Here is a 20,022-nt window from a genome sequence, read left to right as displayed (position 1 = left end):
GTGAAGCAGGGTTTTCTGCAATGACAGCAGCCAAACGAGATTTTGGAGTAGACTGGACGTAAGGAACACACTTTAGGTGTCATTGTCTCCCATCACTCCTAGATGGGACCATCTCGTTGTAGGGAAGCAAGCTCATGGCTCCCATTGATTCTGTGTTATGGTAAATTGCATTTATTAACAATGACATCATTTTCATAATATGTGATACTTCTGTATTTAGTGATTGTGATACATCATAAATGACCTTGTCATCTTACCCACAGCTTCAAGTTCCCTGATTCTACTGCAGATGTTACTCTGCCAGACTAAGTATCTGTCTGCAACTGAAGTAAAGATTTTTAAATTAAACTGCACTAAATGTAATAACAGTTTATACCTAAGCTGCCTTAAAATTGATGAACTTTTGCAATCTTCTTTCAAGATGATATCAGAAATGTACTAACATGGTGAAGTTGATGTATTTATTTATACAATCAACAGGCAGATGGGCTGGTCACTAAACCCTTTTCTGCCTCAGCATATTTTATTAATTTCTGTGACCAATGAAAATAAGGTAATATAAAAGAAAATAGAACAGTTAGATGTCCAACCAGTTCACATCAGGGCCACTAGTCACACTGTGAGTACTCTTACGAATAAAAACAAGACTACAATAGACAAAATAAGTTTATGAGCCTAGGGATGGGAAAGAAACTGTAGGTGAAAAAATACCTTTATGAAGATATTAGGTGGGGGAAAAAGGAAAAGGTTCCTTGCTGTGCAAGCATGCATGTTTGTGTGCGTGTGTGTGTGTGTGTGTGTGTGTGTGTGTGTGTGTGTATGTGTGTGAGTGTGCGTGTGTGCTCACATGCACACGAGAGAGTCAGTATATGACAAATACTTTCAAAAGTCATGGGCAAAATGAGGTAAGAGCAAGGGAGATTAATTGCTAAACAGAGTAACATGACATTTCATTCTGTCCTGACATGCTGCGCACTGAGGAAGCTGACTAGGTTAGAAATGCTCAGAAGGGAAGAGGCTCTTAAATCATGCTTTTTGTCTTAATATGTGCAAGTATGAAGATCATTCTGAAAAGGAGAGAAATATACTCTGCGAAAAGGAAATGTAGAATGTTGCTTTCCATTAAACTGCAAAAATCATTTCATGACTTTCCTAAGAAATATGAGAAATAGTTTCTGACAAAGAATGCAGTGTTCTGAGAAAAGCAATTTATCCCACTACCCTACTTTTTTTCTTTATTAGTTCAAAATCCAGTGGTTCTAGCGTTGTACTTTCATTATGCTGACTTCAAAATTCCCTCCCATTCCTGTATCATTTGATTTTATTAGTGAGCACAAAACTATAATTTTATGAAGGAATTCCCCTAAAACAAAATTAAATTAATTTATCCACACACTACTGTGTTCTACATGTGTAGAGTACTTCTTTCCTGCAGATAATGACAGGTACAGTTAACACCTTTAGGCAACACCACTAAGCAATCCTTTATTAATTGGGTACTTCAAGTAAACAGATCCTCCTGCTTACTTCCAGCCCAAAACACTAATGTTTGTTACAACCAACTGCCCCATTCTATTAATTCAAAGTGCATGTCTGCATATCAACTACATAATATGATATTTTGACTTGAGTTGCTGACCATATGTTTGTAGTCATGGACATAATCACCTTATAGCTTATTAAGTTAACACATTTTTTATTTTAATTCTACGTATGTGTAACATAAATTATAAAAATGCACAGAACTCTTGAACACTATAAACTTCCTGCCCTTTGTCTCTTAAGAAATGGCCTAAGCTGCTTGATGATGTCTGACAAATTTTCACCCCGTTTACCATTTTATTGATGTATGCTAATCCTACCTCTGCCCTTGTCCCTAACAATAATGTGCAGCTTAATTTAAAAAAAAACCTTTCTATAACACTACACCACTCAAAATAACTTGGACACTCACCACATGCATGCACACTAAATCTATCATTTTACCTATTAACTTACCCTACACTAAAGCACTCACACTCGTGCACCCACAGAAAAGTCTATCCCCTTATCTAACATTAAAGTTAACCCTAAATTACTCAATCTTGTGTACACGTGTACAAACACACACATGTGCACACAGACACACAGACACACACAAGCATTAAATCTATCCCCTTAGCTAACTCTATACACACACACACACACACACACACAAACTCTGAGTGCATCATTTACTTTTGTATACCAACAGGAAGTTCCCCACAACAGCATTTGTATAAATGGTATTTCATTCAATACGTACAGCAGTTCACTTGCACTGCACAAATGAGTGTCAACAAAGTGATCTGCAACTACACACACACACACACACACACACACACACACACACACACACACACACACACACACACACATGCAAACAAACACACACACACACATACGCACACACACACACACACACACACACACACACACACACACACACACACACACACACACACTCTCTCTCAGTGCTTTCTTTAATGTGGGGAATGGTATTTTTTAATGTACCTATCTAGTAACAAAAGCAAATAAATCCATTTACTTCATGGCCTTATTCATGCTAATACTGTACCTTGTTGCTCCCCCCAAAAAAGTTTTCACTTATTATAAACTGGCTTTTTAACATGATTTTCCTTGAAGGCACTTGCCGGTTTGAGCAGTAAAGTCACTTTGGTGAAACACAACAAGTAAAACAGTGAATTAGTAATTGGACAATCAAAAAGGTACAGTAAGTCACTCAACTGCAGCACACTTCTGAATGGCAGACCCCTCCTACACCCTTCTCCCAAATCGTCAATTTAGAATGACCAGTCTGAGATTGTGGAAGTACTGAACAAGGGAAATACGACTTTCACTGTGCAACCTTACTTTGGTAATACAAAATAATAGGTTGTGAGCAGGTGCAAAGGACCTTGCTGCTACAAAAACTAGATATCAATAGCTTACAATAGTGCACAGGTGTGATTCAGTTAAGTGCATATTTGACATGCTACTTTCAATATAATGTGCTTGATTGTAGAGTGGTTCATTTAATCAATAAGCACAGGTTCCATAGTCCGTAAGAAAAGTCACTTGTAAGCAAGTGCATTGTTTATGAATTTGGCATGACAAAATATTTATGAAATGTGCAATCAGAATCTTTTGAACAGATATTTTATTTAATCTATATCCTTCTGTATTTTTCCTTCTAGTCTGCTATCCTGTCACTCTTAGTAAAACATAGTCTTGTTTTGTAGTGAACAAAGACTTTGTATCACCTTTTATGTCCTCCTTACCATTCATCTTCCTTCTTATCCTCAACTAATTTTCTTTTTTCTTTTTTTCTTCCCCCAGAGCAAATCCTACCTCATTATCCCTACTCTTTTCTCTAAACATGTTCTTTTCTCTCCTCTGACTCAGTGTATCTTATCTAAATACAGCATTTGCAACGATGCTGAATCACTGCTACTTAAGTTGCATCTTCCTTATCTAGATTACCCTTCCAAAAACCTTTCAGTCATCTCTGGCTTTTACCAAGACATTCAGATGATACACACCTTAACCCTGTCAGTGTGATTAGAACTCCTATATAGTTCCTTCTTAAACACCATCCTTTCAGCACTTCCTCCCAAAAGTACCCTTCTTTTTAGTTTGATCTTCTAAATATAGTATAAACAATAAATTAGATAATACTCATGCTGGGTTATTTTAAATCAATCTAGAGAAAGTTGCTCTCTGGGATTATTGTCTTAAAAGTCCACATCTCCTCCCTTGGACTTCCATTATCCAAATTTGCTCACTACAAAGCAACAAAACAAGGCTCCTTCTCTTCTCCCCAACAAAAGTGACCCCTTCCTCCCAGACTGTCATCATTCAATTCAAAAATAAAACCACCATCAGCCCTACAACTCATACCAAACTGCTGGGTGCAGAAATCAACAACAACTTGAAGTTCAATATACACATAGCACAAACCATTAAGAAGGTCCGCAAGAAACTAGATTTACTTTACAGAAACAAACAATTCCTAACTAGACACTCAAAAGCTACTATTGGTCATGCGCATCTTCTATTTGCCTTCCTATATGCCTCCCCAATCTTAACCAGCATCCGCAAATCTGAACTAACCAAACTCGAAGCTTGTTATAATAAAATTGCCAAGATTGCCACTGATGCCCCATACAGAACACATCACTGTACAGCTCAGCTACTACGCTTTAATCAGTTAACCTTTGCCCACAAAATATTGCATCGACCAGACAAAACCCCTGCCCTCCAAAAACTATTACAACCGTACATCACTTCCAGACCCCTCCGCTCTAATAATAAATTCCTACTAGACACCACCAAACCAAATAACACAGCTGGAGAATCACGCTTCTCAAACTACATCCCTAACATATGGAACAAACTGCCCACCCAAATTACTACCTGTTGCTCTTTAACACAGTTTAAAAAACTCCTAAAACTACACCTGAAAGACTCCTGGCTCAGTTCTTGTAACTGCCCTGGACAGACCTCTAAATGCTCAACTCTACATCTCTAAATAACTTTGTGTCTCATTGCCCTCCCAATAAATCCTAACTGAGGCATCTGTCCTCTCCTTCTCTCATGAGTCTCTTTTTCTTCCCAAGCAGGGCAAATGACTTATACATATGTACAAACTCAAACTGAGATGTCTATTGTACACGTTTATCTAAGACATTTTATATTTATCTTTTTTTAACGTTTATGTTTAACACTTTGAGCTTGCTTGCAGACAAGCCTTTTTCTTTTGCAGTGTATATAAACTTTATGTTTTTGTGTAAGTATTATATTACCTGTAACTGTAACTCAAACTTGTAGTTTTCATAGGTTCATAGGTTCATACTAGGCTATCTGCCCTAGGGCATTTATAAGCCTAGCCAGAATGTGTTTGGCTTTCGCCACCCATTTTAAATTTATTTTGCTATGCCCTTTTTCGAGGTTAGTATACTGTGCCTCTGTCTAACAGTGACACAGAAGTGATACCCGGGGTAAACCTACGATCTCCCATCCACTCATCAAGATTCCTCTTGAAGACAGTCAGTGAGGGACTCTGCCTAACCTGGACTGGGATTTTATTCCAGAGTGAAGGGAGCCTCTGGGTTATGAATCTGTCCCTCCAGCATGTCCTATTTATTTCAGTGCTGAGGTTCAAGTCTCGAGCGTAGCTCAATGGGATTTGGATTTTCTGAGGTGCAGCATGTCCATTAATTCCGGGTTGGACATGGCTTTATACGTCAGGCACAGATCGCCTCTGAACAGGTGGTATGCCACTGAGTAGAGCTGGAGTTTCTTTAACCGGGCAGCATATGGCATCTGTTTGAGCCCTTTGATCCTCTTGGTGAGGTACTTTTGGGGTCTTTCCAGTTGCTGCAGGTGTCTGGTAAGGTACATCCCAAAAGGGGCATTGTACTCAATTATGGGCCTGATGAGGGATGAGTAAAGAGGCACAATGATGTCCCCTGATCTAGATGTGAATCCCTTCATGATTAGGTGGGCTATATAAAATGTTTTTCTAACCACTTTGGCCACGTGGTTGTCAAATGAGAGATTGTTATCAACTTGGGTCCCCAGGTCCCTAATTACTTCTTCTGTACTTAATGGATTACCACCTATGTGGTAATTTGTGGGCACTTTGTTTTTGCCAAACGGGATGACTATACACTTTTTGGCATTTAGCTTGAGGCCATGGCTCTGGCACCAGTTGTCTGTTTCTATGAGGCCCTTTTGGAGGATGCTTGTGTCGGCTGGAGAGTCGATTATGGCACCCAGTTTGCAGTCATCTGTGAACTTGGTCAGCCACAGTCCTTCCGTGTTGGCCTGTACCTCCGAGAAATATATACTGTACAAGAGAGGTCTCAGGACTGAGCCTTGTGGGACACCACTTGTAACTGGTTTCGAGTCTGACATGGCTCCAGCAATTCTAACCATGTGGGTTCTGTCCTTGAGCCAATTAGCAATCCATCTAGTGACATAGGGGTTTATATTTAAGCTGGTGAGCTTATCTATAATGCCCGAGTGGGGTATTGTATCGAAGGCTTTTGCGAGGTCCAGGTAGGCTGCGTGGACCACCTTCTCCTCGTCAATGGCCTTGGTGACTGTTTCAAAGAAATCAACCAGGTTTAAGAGGCAGGATCTGCCCTTAACAAAGCCGAACTGGGTAGGATCCAGTGTTTGTAGGTCCCCAATATCTTTATTTATGAGGTCCATGATGATCCTTTCCATAGCTTTGCAGACCAAGCTAGTCAGGCTTATGGGGCGATAGTTTCCAGGATTCGTTGAGGCACCACCTTTATGGAGAGGGACCACTATTGCTGTACGCCACTCTTTGGGCACATATCCTGTAGTAAGGCTGAGATTGAACAGTAGTTTTATGTTTGGGTTTAGCTCTTCTTGGAGTTCATGTAGGACGCAGCCTGGGACACCGTCTGGTCCCATTGATGCTGTGTTTTTTGCTTTGGAGAGGGCGGCTCTTACCTGAGCATCTGCTTAATTGGAGCTTTTTTTTTACCAGGCCTTCACTGAAAAAGGACCTGTGTCCAGTTGGACTTTCTTGGTAAGCAAATGTTAAAAAAATAAAATAAAATAAAAATGTCGAACTTCTTTATAAAAATCACATAAAAAGAGAAGAGGTTGGTGGTGCTTGTTATTCAAAAGTCTTGCATCATCCTCAAATCAAACAAATATTCTTCTAAAGGCTTGTTATACATCTTATAAGCCATTCTACAACCAGGCTGAAAATCACCATTCCCTTCCATCTCTTGCTAACTTTGAATATTTACATAAGACCTGATTCCTTCATATCCTCTGTAATCTCACAGTATTTTCCTTTGTACCTAAAGAGTAGCACATATTAGGGAATGGTGTCCACATGAGAGTAAAAACGAAAGGCATATACAAATTCATCATGTGTAATTAGCATTAGAATGTAACAATTTCTCATTCTTTTAGTTGTAGTAATACAGTGAGGAGCTACAGAGCACCTAAATACTTCAACTGTCAGTCAGAGCAGGAATTGCATATATAAGTGAGTGTAGCACATGGCCAGTATTTTATGATGGACACAAAATGTTAAATGCATATATTTTTGAGTGTGTATATTTTACTCAGAAAATAAACTATATCGGTATATTATTTTATCCGTATCAGTCTTGGATTAGTTTTCAGTTTCTGGATTATGAATAGAATGATATTCTGAATGGAGATGTAGAAAGCCTGCATGACTATTAAGAAGGTTTACCTTAACTTTTTCGAGAATGATATGTGCAATTGTGCATTTGCGTGATTCGACAGAGAGAATTATAAAACACTTCCAAGGACTGATTTGGCAGAAAAACATTTTCAACATTTGTCCATGAGTTTGAATGGCATAGTGCATTTGCATTATAGCTATTCAAACCTCTGTGAGTCAGCACTGCAGGTTTTTGCTGTTGTCCTTTCAATGTAATGCATGTCGGACAACGGACACACGACCTAATGAAGGTAAACCCTATTAAGAATAATGTTGATAAACTGAACTGACTGCTCTGTTTCACTGGGTTTAAAATAATCATTTAAAGTTTAAAAGTACTGACACAAAAACAGCTAAGAATTCGACATGTCTTATTCTTATTCCTATTGTATGCTTTCAATGTAGATATTTTTATGGCTTTTATATATTTCCTATTGCAACCGAGTAAATCATGTGATTTTAGCATGCATTCTAATTTGCCCCTTTATATTAATTGGCTGATGTTTTTCTATTTGCTTCCCTGATTGTTTATCTGGATTGAGCCTTGTCATTAAAGTGCATACACTTTTTATTATTTTATGATAAAACATTAGCTTATTTTATAATTCTGCATTTCTGAATTATTTTTTTTTTATGTTTGCTCTGTAAGTCATACTTGGTAGCTCTTCATTTTATATTTATTAATTCAGCCATTTACAGGCAACCTTGCCTGAGGTTATATTATTCGGTGCTGCTATTCCATTACTCCATTACACTTTAAGAAAAAACTATCAGAGCTTCACAAACCAACAATTACAAATACTTTGTCCCCCCTTCCTTCTGAGGTACCCCTCTTTTTATTTTACATTTCTCACAGATTCATTTCATGCCATTAAAGACCTGGTGAAGCTTTCAGTGTGATATATCTGTTTAATGTAAGGATGCCTCACTGCTCCCAGTTTGATTATATCTGTGATTCACTTAAATGCTGTTAATCATTCAAAGCCTTTCATTCCATGACTGAATTATTCAGTTCATTAATCAGTTTCAGGGATAGAACAATGTCAATAGGCATATTAATATATTTAAAACCAAAATAATACATAATATTGGAGAAGTGGGAGGAAGTGGACATACACCATTTGAGCAATGAAATGAAAATTAACTCTAGGGTGCGTTCTGTTATACGAGTAAAGATTAGCTTGCTGCTTCACACAAGAAGGCAGTATGGAGCTTAAAGGTTTCAAAGTGTTTATAACTGTAGCAAGAACTGAAACAGCAAATCAGACTATACAGGCTGAATGTAACAGAGACACCATGAAAGCTCATAGAACAAATGCAAAACCCTCCTTACATTTCTCAGAATAACAGCTCTAGGTAAATTAAAAAGTAAACTGATGACATCAGGATGTCAGCACATTTTTACAATCAGTGAAATACCCTAACTCTGCATCTTTCAAATAATTCTCTGTAGATTTTGCTGATCTTTTTTTTTTTCTTTTTTTACCTTCTGACTGAGCCCTAAATTTGGGCTTGACAGCATGTAGTTTATTTTCATTATAATTTAGTACCTAATTATGTGTTTAATTAGCAAAGAGCAGGAATACAGGGAAATGTTGGGAGATGGTGCATGCATTATGAGTGAACCAGTTGTTTTTTTTCATCTGGATATCCATTAGACAAAAGAACAAAACTTTTTACAGTTATGATCATTTTTCACTTACTACATCTTAAATTTGTTTATGTAATTTTTGCTGCTAAGGAGAGTAGGTTTGATTAAATGACTGACTGAAAATAAGGAATAGGGTATGTCAACCTGTAGAACAATGCAATAACTAATTTAGACAGATGTCTGTAGCAGACAGTGTTGTACCATAAAGGCAGTTTGCTACAACAAGTAAGGAGTAGATTGTCTCATTAATATATTCAGGAAACAGCAATTATCCATTAAAGAATCAAGCAAGATTGTTTTAAAATATTTAGTAAATGGAAATTGTGGTCCTTAGCAACCTGATTTTTGCTACCGGTTCTCAACTGCCAAGAAATTCACACGGTCTCCATATTTTTGTTTTCTTCCTCATCAGAGGTGTGGATTTCTGATAAAAGGTTAGCGACTGAACTCATTAACTACTGACAGATATTTGAGTTTCAGACTTTGTATCCTACAGAAACTGGATGCTAATTCAAAACCTGTTATTCTATCAACTGTCTAAGTTTATAAGAGAGATTTAAAATCTCTCCTTGACAATGGGGCTTTACAGCCCCCACACCTTTTTTTCACTTTGTCCAGATTTCTTGTCCTGAAAGGCTGAAATGTATGCATATAACATAAAAACAACTGTATGAATGATCATAGAAGTGCAACAAAACTATATAACACATGCAAGTATCCAGCCAACCAGAGGTTTTAGTTTTCGTTTTGTTCCCATGGTCTTTTTTAGCTAAGTGCAACATGTTTGTTTTAAAAGCTGCCGGTAGACTCATCTATTCTCAAAAGCACTCTACAGCAGAGATATGATAACATTACACAGCACACTGCCAACTAAAACAAAGGATTACGATGTTAAAGAGCTACTTCCTGTACTTAAGACTGCAGTGTTTAATTCCACCAACCTCCATTTGACAAATGTGTGATTGTGACTTAATCAGATTATGTTGCTGGAACACCTCTGATAAGGGACACTTCTGTCCATTGGACATATGTGGGTAATAAATAACAGTATGTGCTTTTAAAAAGTTCAGACGTAATTTAAAAAAAAACTGCACCTTATGCTTATGGTAATTTTTTCATGAGTATGAGAGTGGCAAACAGATTGCTGCAATACTTCATTCATATGAAGAGACTTTGATGAATATACCTGACGTGATAGCCCTTAACTAGAGATGACACTGGTATGCATGCACTTGTAAACCATGTCAGCAAATGATTCTGCAGCTTTCACTTTAAATACAATGATAGCTAAGTGTGAAAACAAGTGATTAGTAACTAATTTTAACTATAGCTAGAACTCAGTCTCTTAGAAAAACAGTATAAAGAAAACCATTAAAAATATTAATACATTTAAAAATAATTTATTTACATTTGTTAACTGGCTAGTGTCCGACAGGGCCAGTAGCCCATTTTCAGTGGAGACTCAGGGAGGAAAGCTCCAGACAATTTAACAAATTATAAGCAAGATTATAAGCAGAACAATTACTAAGAACACATTAGTTAATATAGCATAATACCACAGTACATTAGTTAAACGTAACAGTACATTAATACAATATTCATAAAACAAATAGTTCAAGCTACATATTACAGCAAATTACAGCAGTATAAATGAGTTTATCAGAACTCCACTTGCAAACAGCTGTAGTTATTTGAGGTGAAAGATAGTACAGAGTTGAGATTATCCAGGTGAAGTACAGGGGGAGAGCCATCTGCTGGTGAGATATTTTTTAGGCTTTTTTTGAAAGAAGAGGTGTTTGAATTCTTTTGGATGTCCTGAGATAGAGCATTCCAGACCTTGGCTATTTTACTGGAGTAGAGGGAATCACCATGATAGTTGTTTGACTGGGTAATTTTTAGCAGTAACTTGTCAGAGGATCTAAGAGACCTGCAGTTACCATTGGGTTGGATCAGGTTAGAGAGGGCAGGGCAGTTATTGGGGTTGTGGAAGACTTTGTGGGTAAAGGTAAGTTGGATTAGTGTTAACAGTTTGGGAAGTTCCAGCCAGTTGAGGTGCTGGAGAGTAGAGCAATGATGTGTTTTGTGGGGGTCATTGGCTGCAAACCTAGCTATTTTGTTGTAGCAGGATTCTAGATTACTAAGGTCAGTCTGTTGGTGAAAATATTTGAACAATAGAGGAGGGTAGATAGTAAGTGCGCTCTAGCAGTGGCTAGGCTGGCTTGGCGAATGATGTAAGGTTTGGCCCTGTAGAGAGTACCTAGTTTGACATGGACCTTTTTGATTGTTAAGGAGATGTGGGTATCAAATTGTAGTCTGTTATCGATAGTAACTCCTAGGAGTTTAGTCTGATTAGTTGGGTTGATTTTTGTTCCATTGGAGGGATAGATACTGAGGGGTAGAGTGCTTATAACTTGGATGATTTGTTAGTAAAAATCATTAACTTAGTCTTATTTGAGTTCAGGATGAGTTGATGCTTGGAAAGAAATGTTTCTATATCCAGGAAGCATGTTTGCATTTTTTGTTGACGTTCTTGGGGAGAAGGGGCTGAGCAGATAAGTGTGGAGTCATCTGCGTATTGGATGATAGTTGCATGTTGGATGGCGGAATTTATGTTGTTGGTGAATACGATAAAAAGGAGGGGCCCAAGTATGGATCCTTGTGGTACTCCAGTACGTACAGGAAGTAGAGGAAAGAGATTGTTTTCCCATTTAGTAGCCTGTTGATGGTTTGAAAGGTAGCTGTGGAACAAGGCTAGGGATTAGGAGTTGAGACTGTAGTTTGCAAGTTTGTTGAGTAGTGATTGGTGAAACAGTGTCAAAGGCTTTTGACATATCTAGAAAAATTGCAGAAACCCATTGCCCTTCATTTCTAAGGTGTTGAATAGCATTGGTGAAGGTTATTAGGGCAGTGTTAGTACTGTGCTTGGTCCTGAAGCCGTGCTGTGAGGGGGATAGCAAGTTATTGGTGGTGAGATAGAAGCTGATGCTGGATACATTTTTCTAGTATTTTAGCTATGAGAGAGAGGATGGCAATTGGTCAATAATCTGAGATTTCTCTAGAGGGGCCTCCCTTGTGAAGGGGAATGATGTAAGAAATTTTCCAGAGGTGAGGGACATAATGTTCAGAGATAGAGCAATTGATTAGAGTGGATATGAGCTAGGCTATGGATGAAGCAGCTATTTTCAGGAATTCATTGGGAAGCTAGACTGTGGCAAGACAGCAGGGTTTTAGTTTACTTAGGATTTTTTTTTAAGTACATAGTCTGAATGGGTTTGAGGGAGAAAGAATTTGTGTCTTTGGTGGTGGAGGGTATGTTTAGTGAGCAGAGTTGTTACTTGTTTAGGAGGGTGGTTATTGAGTTAATAAAGTGGGAGTTGAATTGCGATGCTATGAGCTCAGAGGTATTACATGTGGAGGGAACAGGGGTGGGGTTTTACCAGGGTTAAGGATGTTGAAGTTGATGTTTTGCAGGAACTTTTGTGGGTTGTTCAGGTATTTTTGTTGGGTGGATTGAAAGTAAGTTTTTTTTTGCCACTGGATATTTTTCTTTTAACTTGATTTTTTAGTTGCTGAAATGTGGTGAAATCATTTTTATTTTTGGTGGTATGGGAATGTCACCAGGCTTTGTCCACTTGTTTGAGTAGAGCCTTAGTGTCATTAGATAGCTCGTCAGGCTAATAGGGTGATAGTTCCCAGTATCAGTGTTGGCTCCCCCTTTGTGGAGTGGGATAACTGTTGCTGTATGCCATTCAGTGAGCACAAAGCCTGACATGAGACTATGATTGAACATGGTGCTAAGGTGGGTAGCCAGTTTGTTCTGAAGTTCATATACTTTAGAATCAGTTATGATTTCCAAAGGAACTAAACAGGGATGCCCCCTGTCACCATTGCTCTTTACTTCTATTATGGAACCATTTGCAAATTATATAAGATCAAATTTAGATATCAAAGGCAGTCAGATAAATAATAATTTAAATTCCAAAATTCAACTGTTTGCAGAAGATATTCTTTTAACACGGAATGATAGCGATCATTCTCTCTTTGCTGTATGCTATATTTAATGTATTCAAAATCTTCCGGAAGACATTAGGACTTAACTTTAATAAAAATAAAACAAAAATCATATCTATAAATTGCAATACTTATAAAATGGATGAAAGATTTTCTAAATATATTGCAGAATATAAGAAAATTAACTATTTAGGGATAACATTAACAGATATTAAAAATATAATAACGTTTCACTATAATAATAGTTTAAGTTCTATAAGGAATCTTATTAATAAATGGAAAAGATTTTTTGTTACTATGGATGAGAGACTTTCTTTAATTAAAATGATTTTACTACCAAAACACTTATATATAATATAATCTCTGCCTCCTTCTAAAAATAGTATGAGTTTAATTCTTTGATTTTGAGATTTCTTTGGTTTTCCAACAAACCTACATTAGCTTTAAATCATCACATAAGATACTGGTCTTTGGGTGGCATTAGTTTTCCAGACCTAGAATTGTATTCTCTAGCATCAATCATAAAGACGATATATTTTTGGTTAAATAATAATTACAAGGTTAAATAGAAAGAGATACAAATGAGCATTTGGTTAAACTATACTTAGCTGACAAATTCACTCCATCATAAAATACCAAATGATAATCTTCATTGGCTGTTAAAATATTATTTTTCAGATCATAAAAACAAATCAATCAATGTTTCTTATATTTCCAGGATAATGATCACATTTAGATACTTTATCTGCAGGAATCCATAATATAAAGCATGGATTTTCTTACTGTTTCCTATAGCTTACATTCAGTGTAATAGCAGTACATTTAATTTATCAACAATGATTACAGTTAACGGAAAAATGTTGGTATACTGGTATCAGTCAATGGATAGTGAGAAATTGTAAACTATAGATTATAGTGTGGAGGGGGGATGGTGGTGTAATGGTTAAGGTGTTTGCCTTACAAATACAAGGTACAGGGTTTGAATCTCACAAGGGATAATTGACTAGGCTTAAAATGGCTCGCAAGGGCAGATAGCCTAGTACTAACCTATGAACATATGAACCTATGAACAAAATAAATTTGATTTAAGTAAATATATGTAGTTAGACTTTCAAGCGTGTGGACAATCAGTTGAATATAAGATTAAATTAATGCAACCAACATTAAGAAATTCTGTTCCTAAGCTTATTGATCTTTTAATTATTTTGATGAAACAGAGCATACTAGGGAAAGGACTTCTATGCAAAATATATAAAATGTTTAAAAATGCAACAACATACTACAGAAAAAGTTATTAAGATTATTTCATATTTATGAACACTAGATATCTGAGTGAGGATGATAAAAATGAATGTCGTTATCATCAAAACAAATTACTTCATAACCAAACTGCAGATTATTGTCCTGGAAATTCATGCATAGAACTTTCATCACACCACACAGAGTTAAATTAATGTTAAAAAAAATAGGATGTTGGAGATGTAAGTTAAATTTTAAAACTGATTGGCAGCATATGTTTTTTTGATTGTGTTGTACTGAAACCATTCTGGGATAATACTGTTTACAGACTTTATTCAATAATAGATGTATTTTAACTAAATCATACATTTCCTTTCCTTTTCAAAATGTTTTGCCTCACAAAAGTGCTTTTTGGTTTCTCTACATCAGTTCTCTACCATTGCAAATATTGTATATATGTTTTTGAAACTTTTTGTGTACTCCTGAATATATAATTCTTTTTTATGTGTATGTAACTGAAATGTATTTTTAAGCATTTGTATCTGTTGTATAATTTTATCTCACTGTGGAGCTTTTCTCCCCAGGTGTCTGCTGAAAATGAGCCACTAGCTCAACCAGACAAACCTGGCCAACAAATGTAAAATAAACGTAAAATAAAAAAATAAAAAAAATAATAAATACATGTTATTTAATATACCAAGCTTATCACAGATAATGCATATAGTCACAAAAGACAGAATTATCAGTAATGTTACAGAATATAAATACCTAGGCATTACTCTAGACCCCATGAGAACTTGCAGCACTGACATATGTAAATCACTAAAAGTTGTATGACAACTCTGAATTTGCTGCAAAATCTCACACATACTAACTCAAATACCTAGAACTGCTATAGCTAAGAATGTGCTGTTATATATAAATTTAATAGCACATTCTTAGATATACGAGTTCTAGGTACTTGAGTTACTATGTGTGAGATTTTGCAGTTTTATGAACGAATTACCCCCTCATATGTTAGCTCTTGGAATAATAAATATCGTTATTATGGATACCAATATTTTAAAGGTCCTACAGGTAAATCTGCTGAAACTATTTGCTTAGAATTTAACATAAACAACAATGAATTAAATTATTTACAATTAGTTTTAACACCATATCAATCTAAGTTGTCTATTTTATCTAAATCCCCTTTAGTTGAAATTCCTTAATGGATATGGGTGCTAATTGAGATTAATTATAAACATTGAGAATTTAATAATTTAATTTCACAAATATCTCCTATGTTAGGCCAAGGTTTACTCAAACTTTGATAAGAACTTTTGGAACCTTTGAACCTTTTTACTAAAGAATTTCCTATAGTTTTCACTGATCAAAATAAAAATCAACTTCTCTCATCTGTTACAACAAATCTTGGCCCCTCTATTGGAGTATATTTACTTGGAAATATCTATTGAGATCATTTACAACTCCTGAAATAAAAGAACATCTTGCTGGCTGTTGGAGACATACTAAACAAATTAATTCTAATTGGTCACATATGTTTTTTGAATGCTACATGGTTCTGAATTTGTGGGCAAAAATACAAGACTTTTTAAAGCATTATGGAATGTTACATTTAACAAAATAAATGGTTCTCTTTAATGTTCTAGGAATATATAAACAAAAAAATACTTTTCTTATTTAACTTGAACTATACTGGCTGTGGCTAGAAAAATGATAACTAGGAACTATAAATCATTCTAAGAAATGGCATTTGAAGACTTTCTTACTCTTCTAAAGGAAGTCACAATTAGAGAAATCAAAATGAAGGAAGGAAGACTCTAGCCAACCAAATTAAAGAATAATCCTAGGATTAGGATCTTGGCCTTATCGAATTGTCTTCTTCATCTTCTTAATTAACTGGACTGTTGTTAGGATTGTTTAGTTTCAGTTACTACCTTGCTGGTCTCAGGCTTTAGTATATATTGTAAATAGTTATAATTTTATTTGTTCTTTAAAACAATGACCCATCACATTTCTACACTGTATTATGTTTTAAAGTTTATAATTTATTGTAATCTTTTCTTTTTTCAAAATTCTAATAAATATTTCAGAAAAACAATGAATGTGCTGTTCCCTATACTTGAATATGGTTTTTACCTGCTGAGGTTATATTCATCTTTCAATACCCAAAACTACAAATTAGTGAAAATAAGATTTGCAATCCTACCACATCCTCAGTCATATCTTTGTGAACTCATTAAGGGACTTCAATGCTTATTTGTAAATAAAAGGGCATCTCTCCATTTTAGCTGCCTTCTATTCAATGTCTTAAGACTAGCATACAGTCAATCTTTACTAAATAAAACTTTTTAGGGAACAATTTTACCCCTTAAGATGTAGATAGGATAATGGTACCCTACTCATCAGACCTTGATTACAAAAAAAAAAAAGGTGAAAAAGAATCCAAATGCCTTGGACCTACTGCATGAAATCACCTACATGCAGAAATTAGATCATTAAAAACACAACAGCAACTTTAAAAAGTCACTACACAGCTATCCATCAAAATAAATGCATCTGATTCAAATAAAATGACACAATGGTTTAAGTGCGTTTTGTACATTGTCATTCTGTGTGTTTTCCTTTATCCTGATGATACATAAGTGCATACATTCTATGCCACTGTAAAATGCTCAAACTGTGAATTGCAACTGTGTACTTATTGTTTCTTTGTCTAGATGTATACTGTAGCTTTCATTGGCATAGTTTCCAAACTGTCTGAAATGGGTCAGTAGAGCAGCTCACCTACCAGGACAACAGATAGAAATAAACAAAAATAGCCTATAAATCAGCATTCAAGCTAATGGTAGGAAAGCAATGCCTCAAATGAGTAGCTACTCACAGTTCAAGCTTGACACATTCTAGCAGAGCAGTGAGCAGATCACTCACTTTATATTTCAGACCTTACTGTCTTCAATTATTACTACAGTCACTTAGATTACTTCTCTAAACAGCTACACTTAATCAAAAACATTGCTATTTCCTCTGTCTCTCACACCCAACCATACAAAAATTGAATGCCTTGACTCAAGTGTTAGTAGGATAACAGATAAATGTCTTTTATATATTGTAGAAAAAACAGTAACAATATTTAAGCAAGTTACTTCAAACATGATGTACCCTCACTTAACATGACTTAACTATCGAGTCAATTTAACATTACAATTCACTGTACTTTCTTAATTTTATCATACTTATTACATGCATTTATTTTCATTTTACCTGTTTTGTTTTATTATTATTATTATTGTGTTTGAAAGGCAAGTGCAGAAACACACTTGAAACATTACTATGAAAGCTGTAAGGCTATTTTGCTATGTGGAGTACCAAAGTTCACTGTACAAAAAAATATTAATACATCAGGACATGATTCCCAAAATGTACTACATCTACCTGTATTTCCACTGCATCCAGACTTGTTTGAACAAAGCTGCTATGCCATCATCTATATTACAAATATAGGTCATAAATGATAATACGTTTACGGGACTGTAGTTCATCATTCATACCTGCACTGAACCACTTTCTCTTGTAAGTACTGAACTGTGTTGACAGTAGTCTGAATGGTAGCATGCATGTATTCCAATTGTAGCTGTAACTCAATATGTGTTTGTTGGGGGCATTCCCCGTGTTTATGATTTGTCATTATCATTGCACAGTAAGGCCAATCCAGTCAACAAAACAAAACATATATATAGATAGCTAGATAGGTAGGTAAATAGAGAGTGAGAAACATTGGCTAAATGGACAGATGCACGTGTGTTTTTCTTATAAACAGAAGGAGACTGCATAACTATGTTTATGAGATATACAGATTTTTATATACAGACTGGGACAATCAGCACAATCCAAGATGCACACCCTGTTCAGAATAGCAATGTGGTAATATTACATATCCAGCATTGTCATGAGAAAATTTAAATGAAGTCTAAATAAACTACCTCTTTTGGCCCCAAAGTACAGAGTCTGCTGTGTAGGGTTGGACCACTGCAATGAGGAGTTGTCGTTGTCTTCAACTGTACAGTTTAGGTAGACTGTAGACCCTGATGCAACAACCATGTCCCTTGTTTTTGGCTGGTACTTTTCATTAACTAGAAAAGGAAAATAAATAAAACAGACTTTAGGAAAAAGTAACAGTGTATTCTAACACAGAAGTGTCATTTGCAAAAAAGTGCCCTTACAAGCTATGGTTTTAAGCGGAGACACAATTATATCCTGTGTTTTCTCAATAAATGTAATAGTATTATTCAATCAAAACATACAAAGCAGCAATAAGTGTATCTGTCTTTAGAAAACTGTCTAAACATCAGTCATTTATACTGTCACTATAGTAGGATTCAAACTAGAATGCCATCAGAGTATCCTGGCAAAATTCCCCAAATAGAGAACACTGGCTACTTGCTCATCCTTTTAAAAAACTTCCATGAAGTGTTCTGCAAATGTGTATTCAAACTTGAGTACATATATTCACATGCATTGTGGCCTTCAGGTTATTATTGTACTGTAATGCTTCCTTATAAAAAATTATCTTTCTGAAGGTTTAACTCTCATTATCTGCAGAGAAAAAGCTACCTGCAATAAGTAATGTACACATGCTAGAAGCAGCAGATACGCATTATTTATTGCATTCCTTTTTCTTTTGATGGGAGAGATGCACTCCCAGCTGCAAGAAACTCCAACCTTTTCACTCTGTACCTCATTAAGCAACTTGCACTCCTATCTTTCACCTGCAAGTGGCCTTTAAAGAAGAGTGTGCCATGGCCTAAACCATCACAAATGGCAATGATTCAGAAACACCCAACATATTATTTATTATTATAAATAGTAATAGTAGTAGTATTCGGTTTGCTCTTTCAGTGTGTGTGTGTGTGTGTGTGTGTGTGTGTGTGTGTGTGTGTGTGTGTGTGTGTGTGTGTGTGCGCGCGTGTGTGTGTATCACACACACACACACACACACACACGAATCATGTGAAATACACAACTATTTTCTCACTTGTGTGACTCTGGTTTCTCACAGAGGAGGAATCAGTGATTAATATGAGCTGCCATACTGGATATAACTGCCCTTTTCAATGATTAGAACCTCTGTAAACCTGTTCTGTTTGTTTTTCTCTAAATATGGTTAATTACTAAACCATAGCTGTTGATTGTAGAAGAGACTGCATGCTATTGTTTTCTCTATCTCAGAAGCCTATCTCAAAAAATATGTTTACTTGTAGTTAATAACAATGGTTTTCTTAACCTAACCACTCTCTATCAAGTAATACAAACAAAGACATGTGTACACATGAAGACATACACACCCATATACAGATGTTTGAAAATATGTATTTCAAGTACCTGTATTTCAGATGATGGTATATATCACATATACAAATGATATAGTTACCTGATTTACATATGAGAGAAGCTACTTGTTTTTTCCTTTTCTTTCATATCACTAATTTTCAGCTGTCCCCAGCTCCTCTCCATATTCATCAGTACTACTGGATGCACATTAGCCTACCCCAGGCTCAATCTGACCCACATAAGGATGCAGTTACAACATCATAGTGCAACAGGGAAGTGCGCCCTAATACCCATCTCCTGCAGCAGCCTTGTGGGCTTATGTGCAAGTGGTATATCAGGTAATACTGGGCTTTTAATGCTGCTGTTCTAGCAGGCCTAGGCAGTCTCCATTCCCCAGAATGGGAGAACTGGTGTTGGATGCTCATTCCCATCCTATCCTGATCAGTCCCTCCAGCATTTGTGGCTCTAGTCAAACACGGGTCATCTGGGGTACAGTCAGGGCTTTATCCATGTCTGCCACACGGTTCTA

At 36.1% G+C, this 20,022-nt stretch overlaps 1 protein-coding gene across 3 annotated transcripts in view; it reads right to left on the bottom strand.

Annotated features, from left to right (window-relative positions):
• CADM3 (cell adhesion molecule 3) overlaps nucleotides 1-18,291 on the bottom strand; it is a 1,289,148-nt gene extending 1,270,857 nt beyond the window's left edge. For all 3 annotated transcript variants that reach the window (XM_044059344.1, XM_044059345.1, XM_044059346.1), the window contains exon 1: nucleotides 18,146-18,291. In XM_044059344.1, the coding sequence (XP_043915279.1) occupies nucleotides 18,146-18,263 (118 nt within the window). In that variant the 5' untranslated portion in view covers nucleotides 18,264-18,291. The remainder of the gene's footprint in view (nucleotides 1-18,145) is intronic.
• Between the last annotated feature and the right edge of the window lie 1,731 nt (nucleotides 18,292-20,022).

The sequence above is a fragment of the Protopterus annectens genome, chromosome 17.part0 (assembly GCF_019279795.1).
Source record: "Protopterus annectens isolate FY-2018-M chromosome 17.part0, PAN1.0, whole genome shotgun sequence".
Taxonomy (NCBI): Eukaryota; Metazoa; Chordata; order Ceratodontiformes; family Protopteridae; genus Protopterus; species Protopterus annectens.
This window is presented reverse-complemented; position numbering and strand designations above follow the sequence as displayed.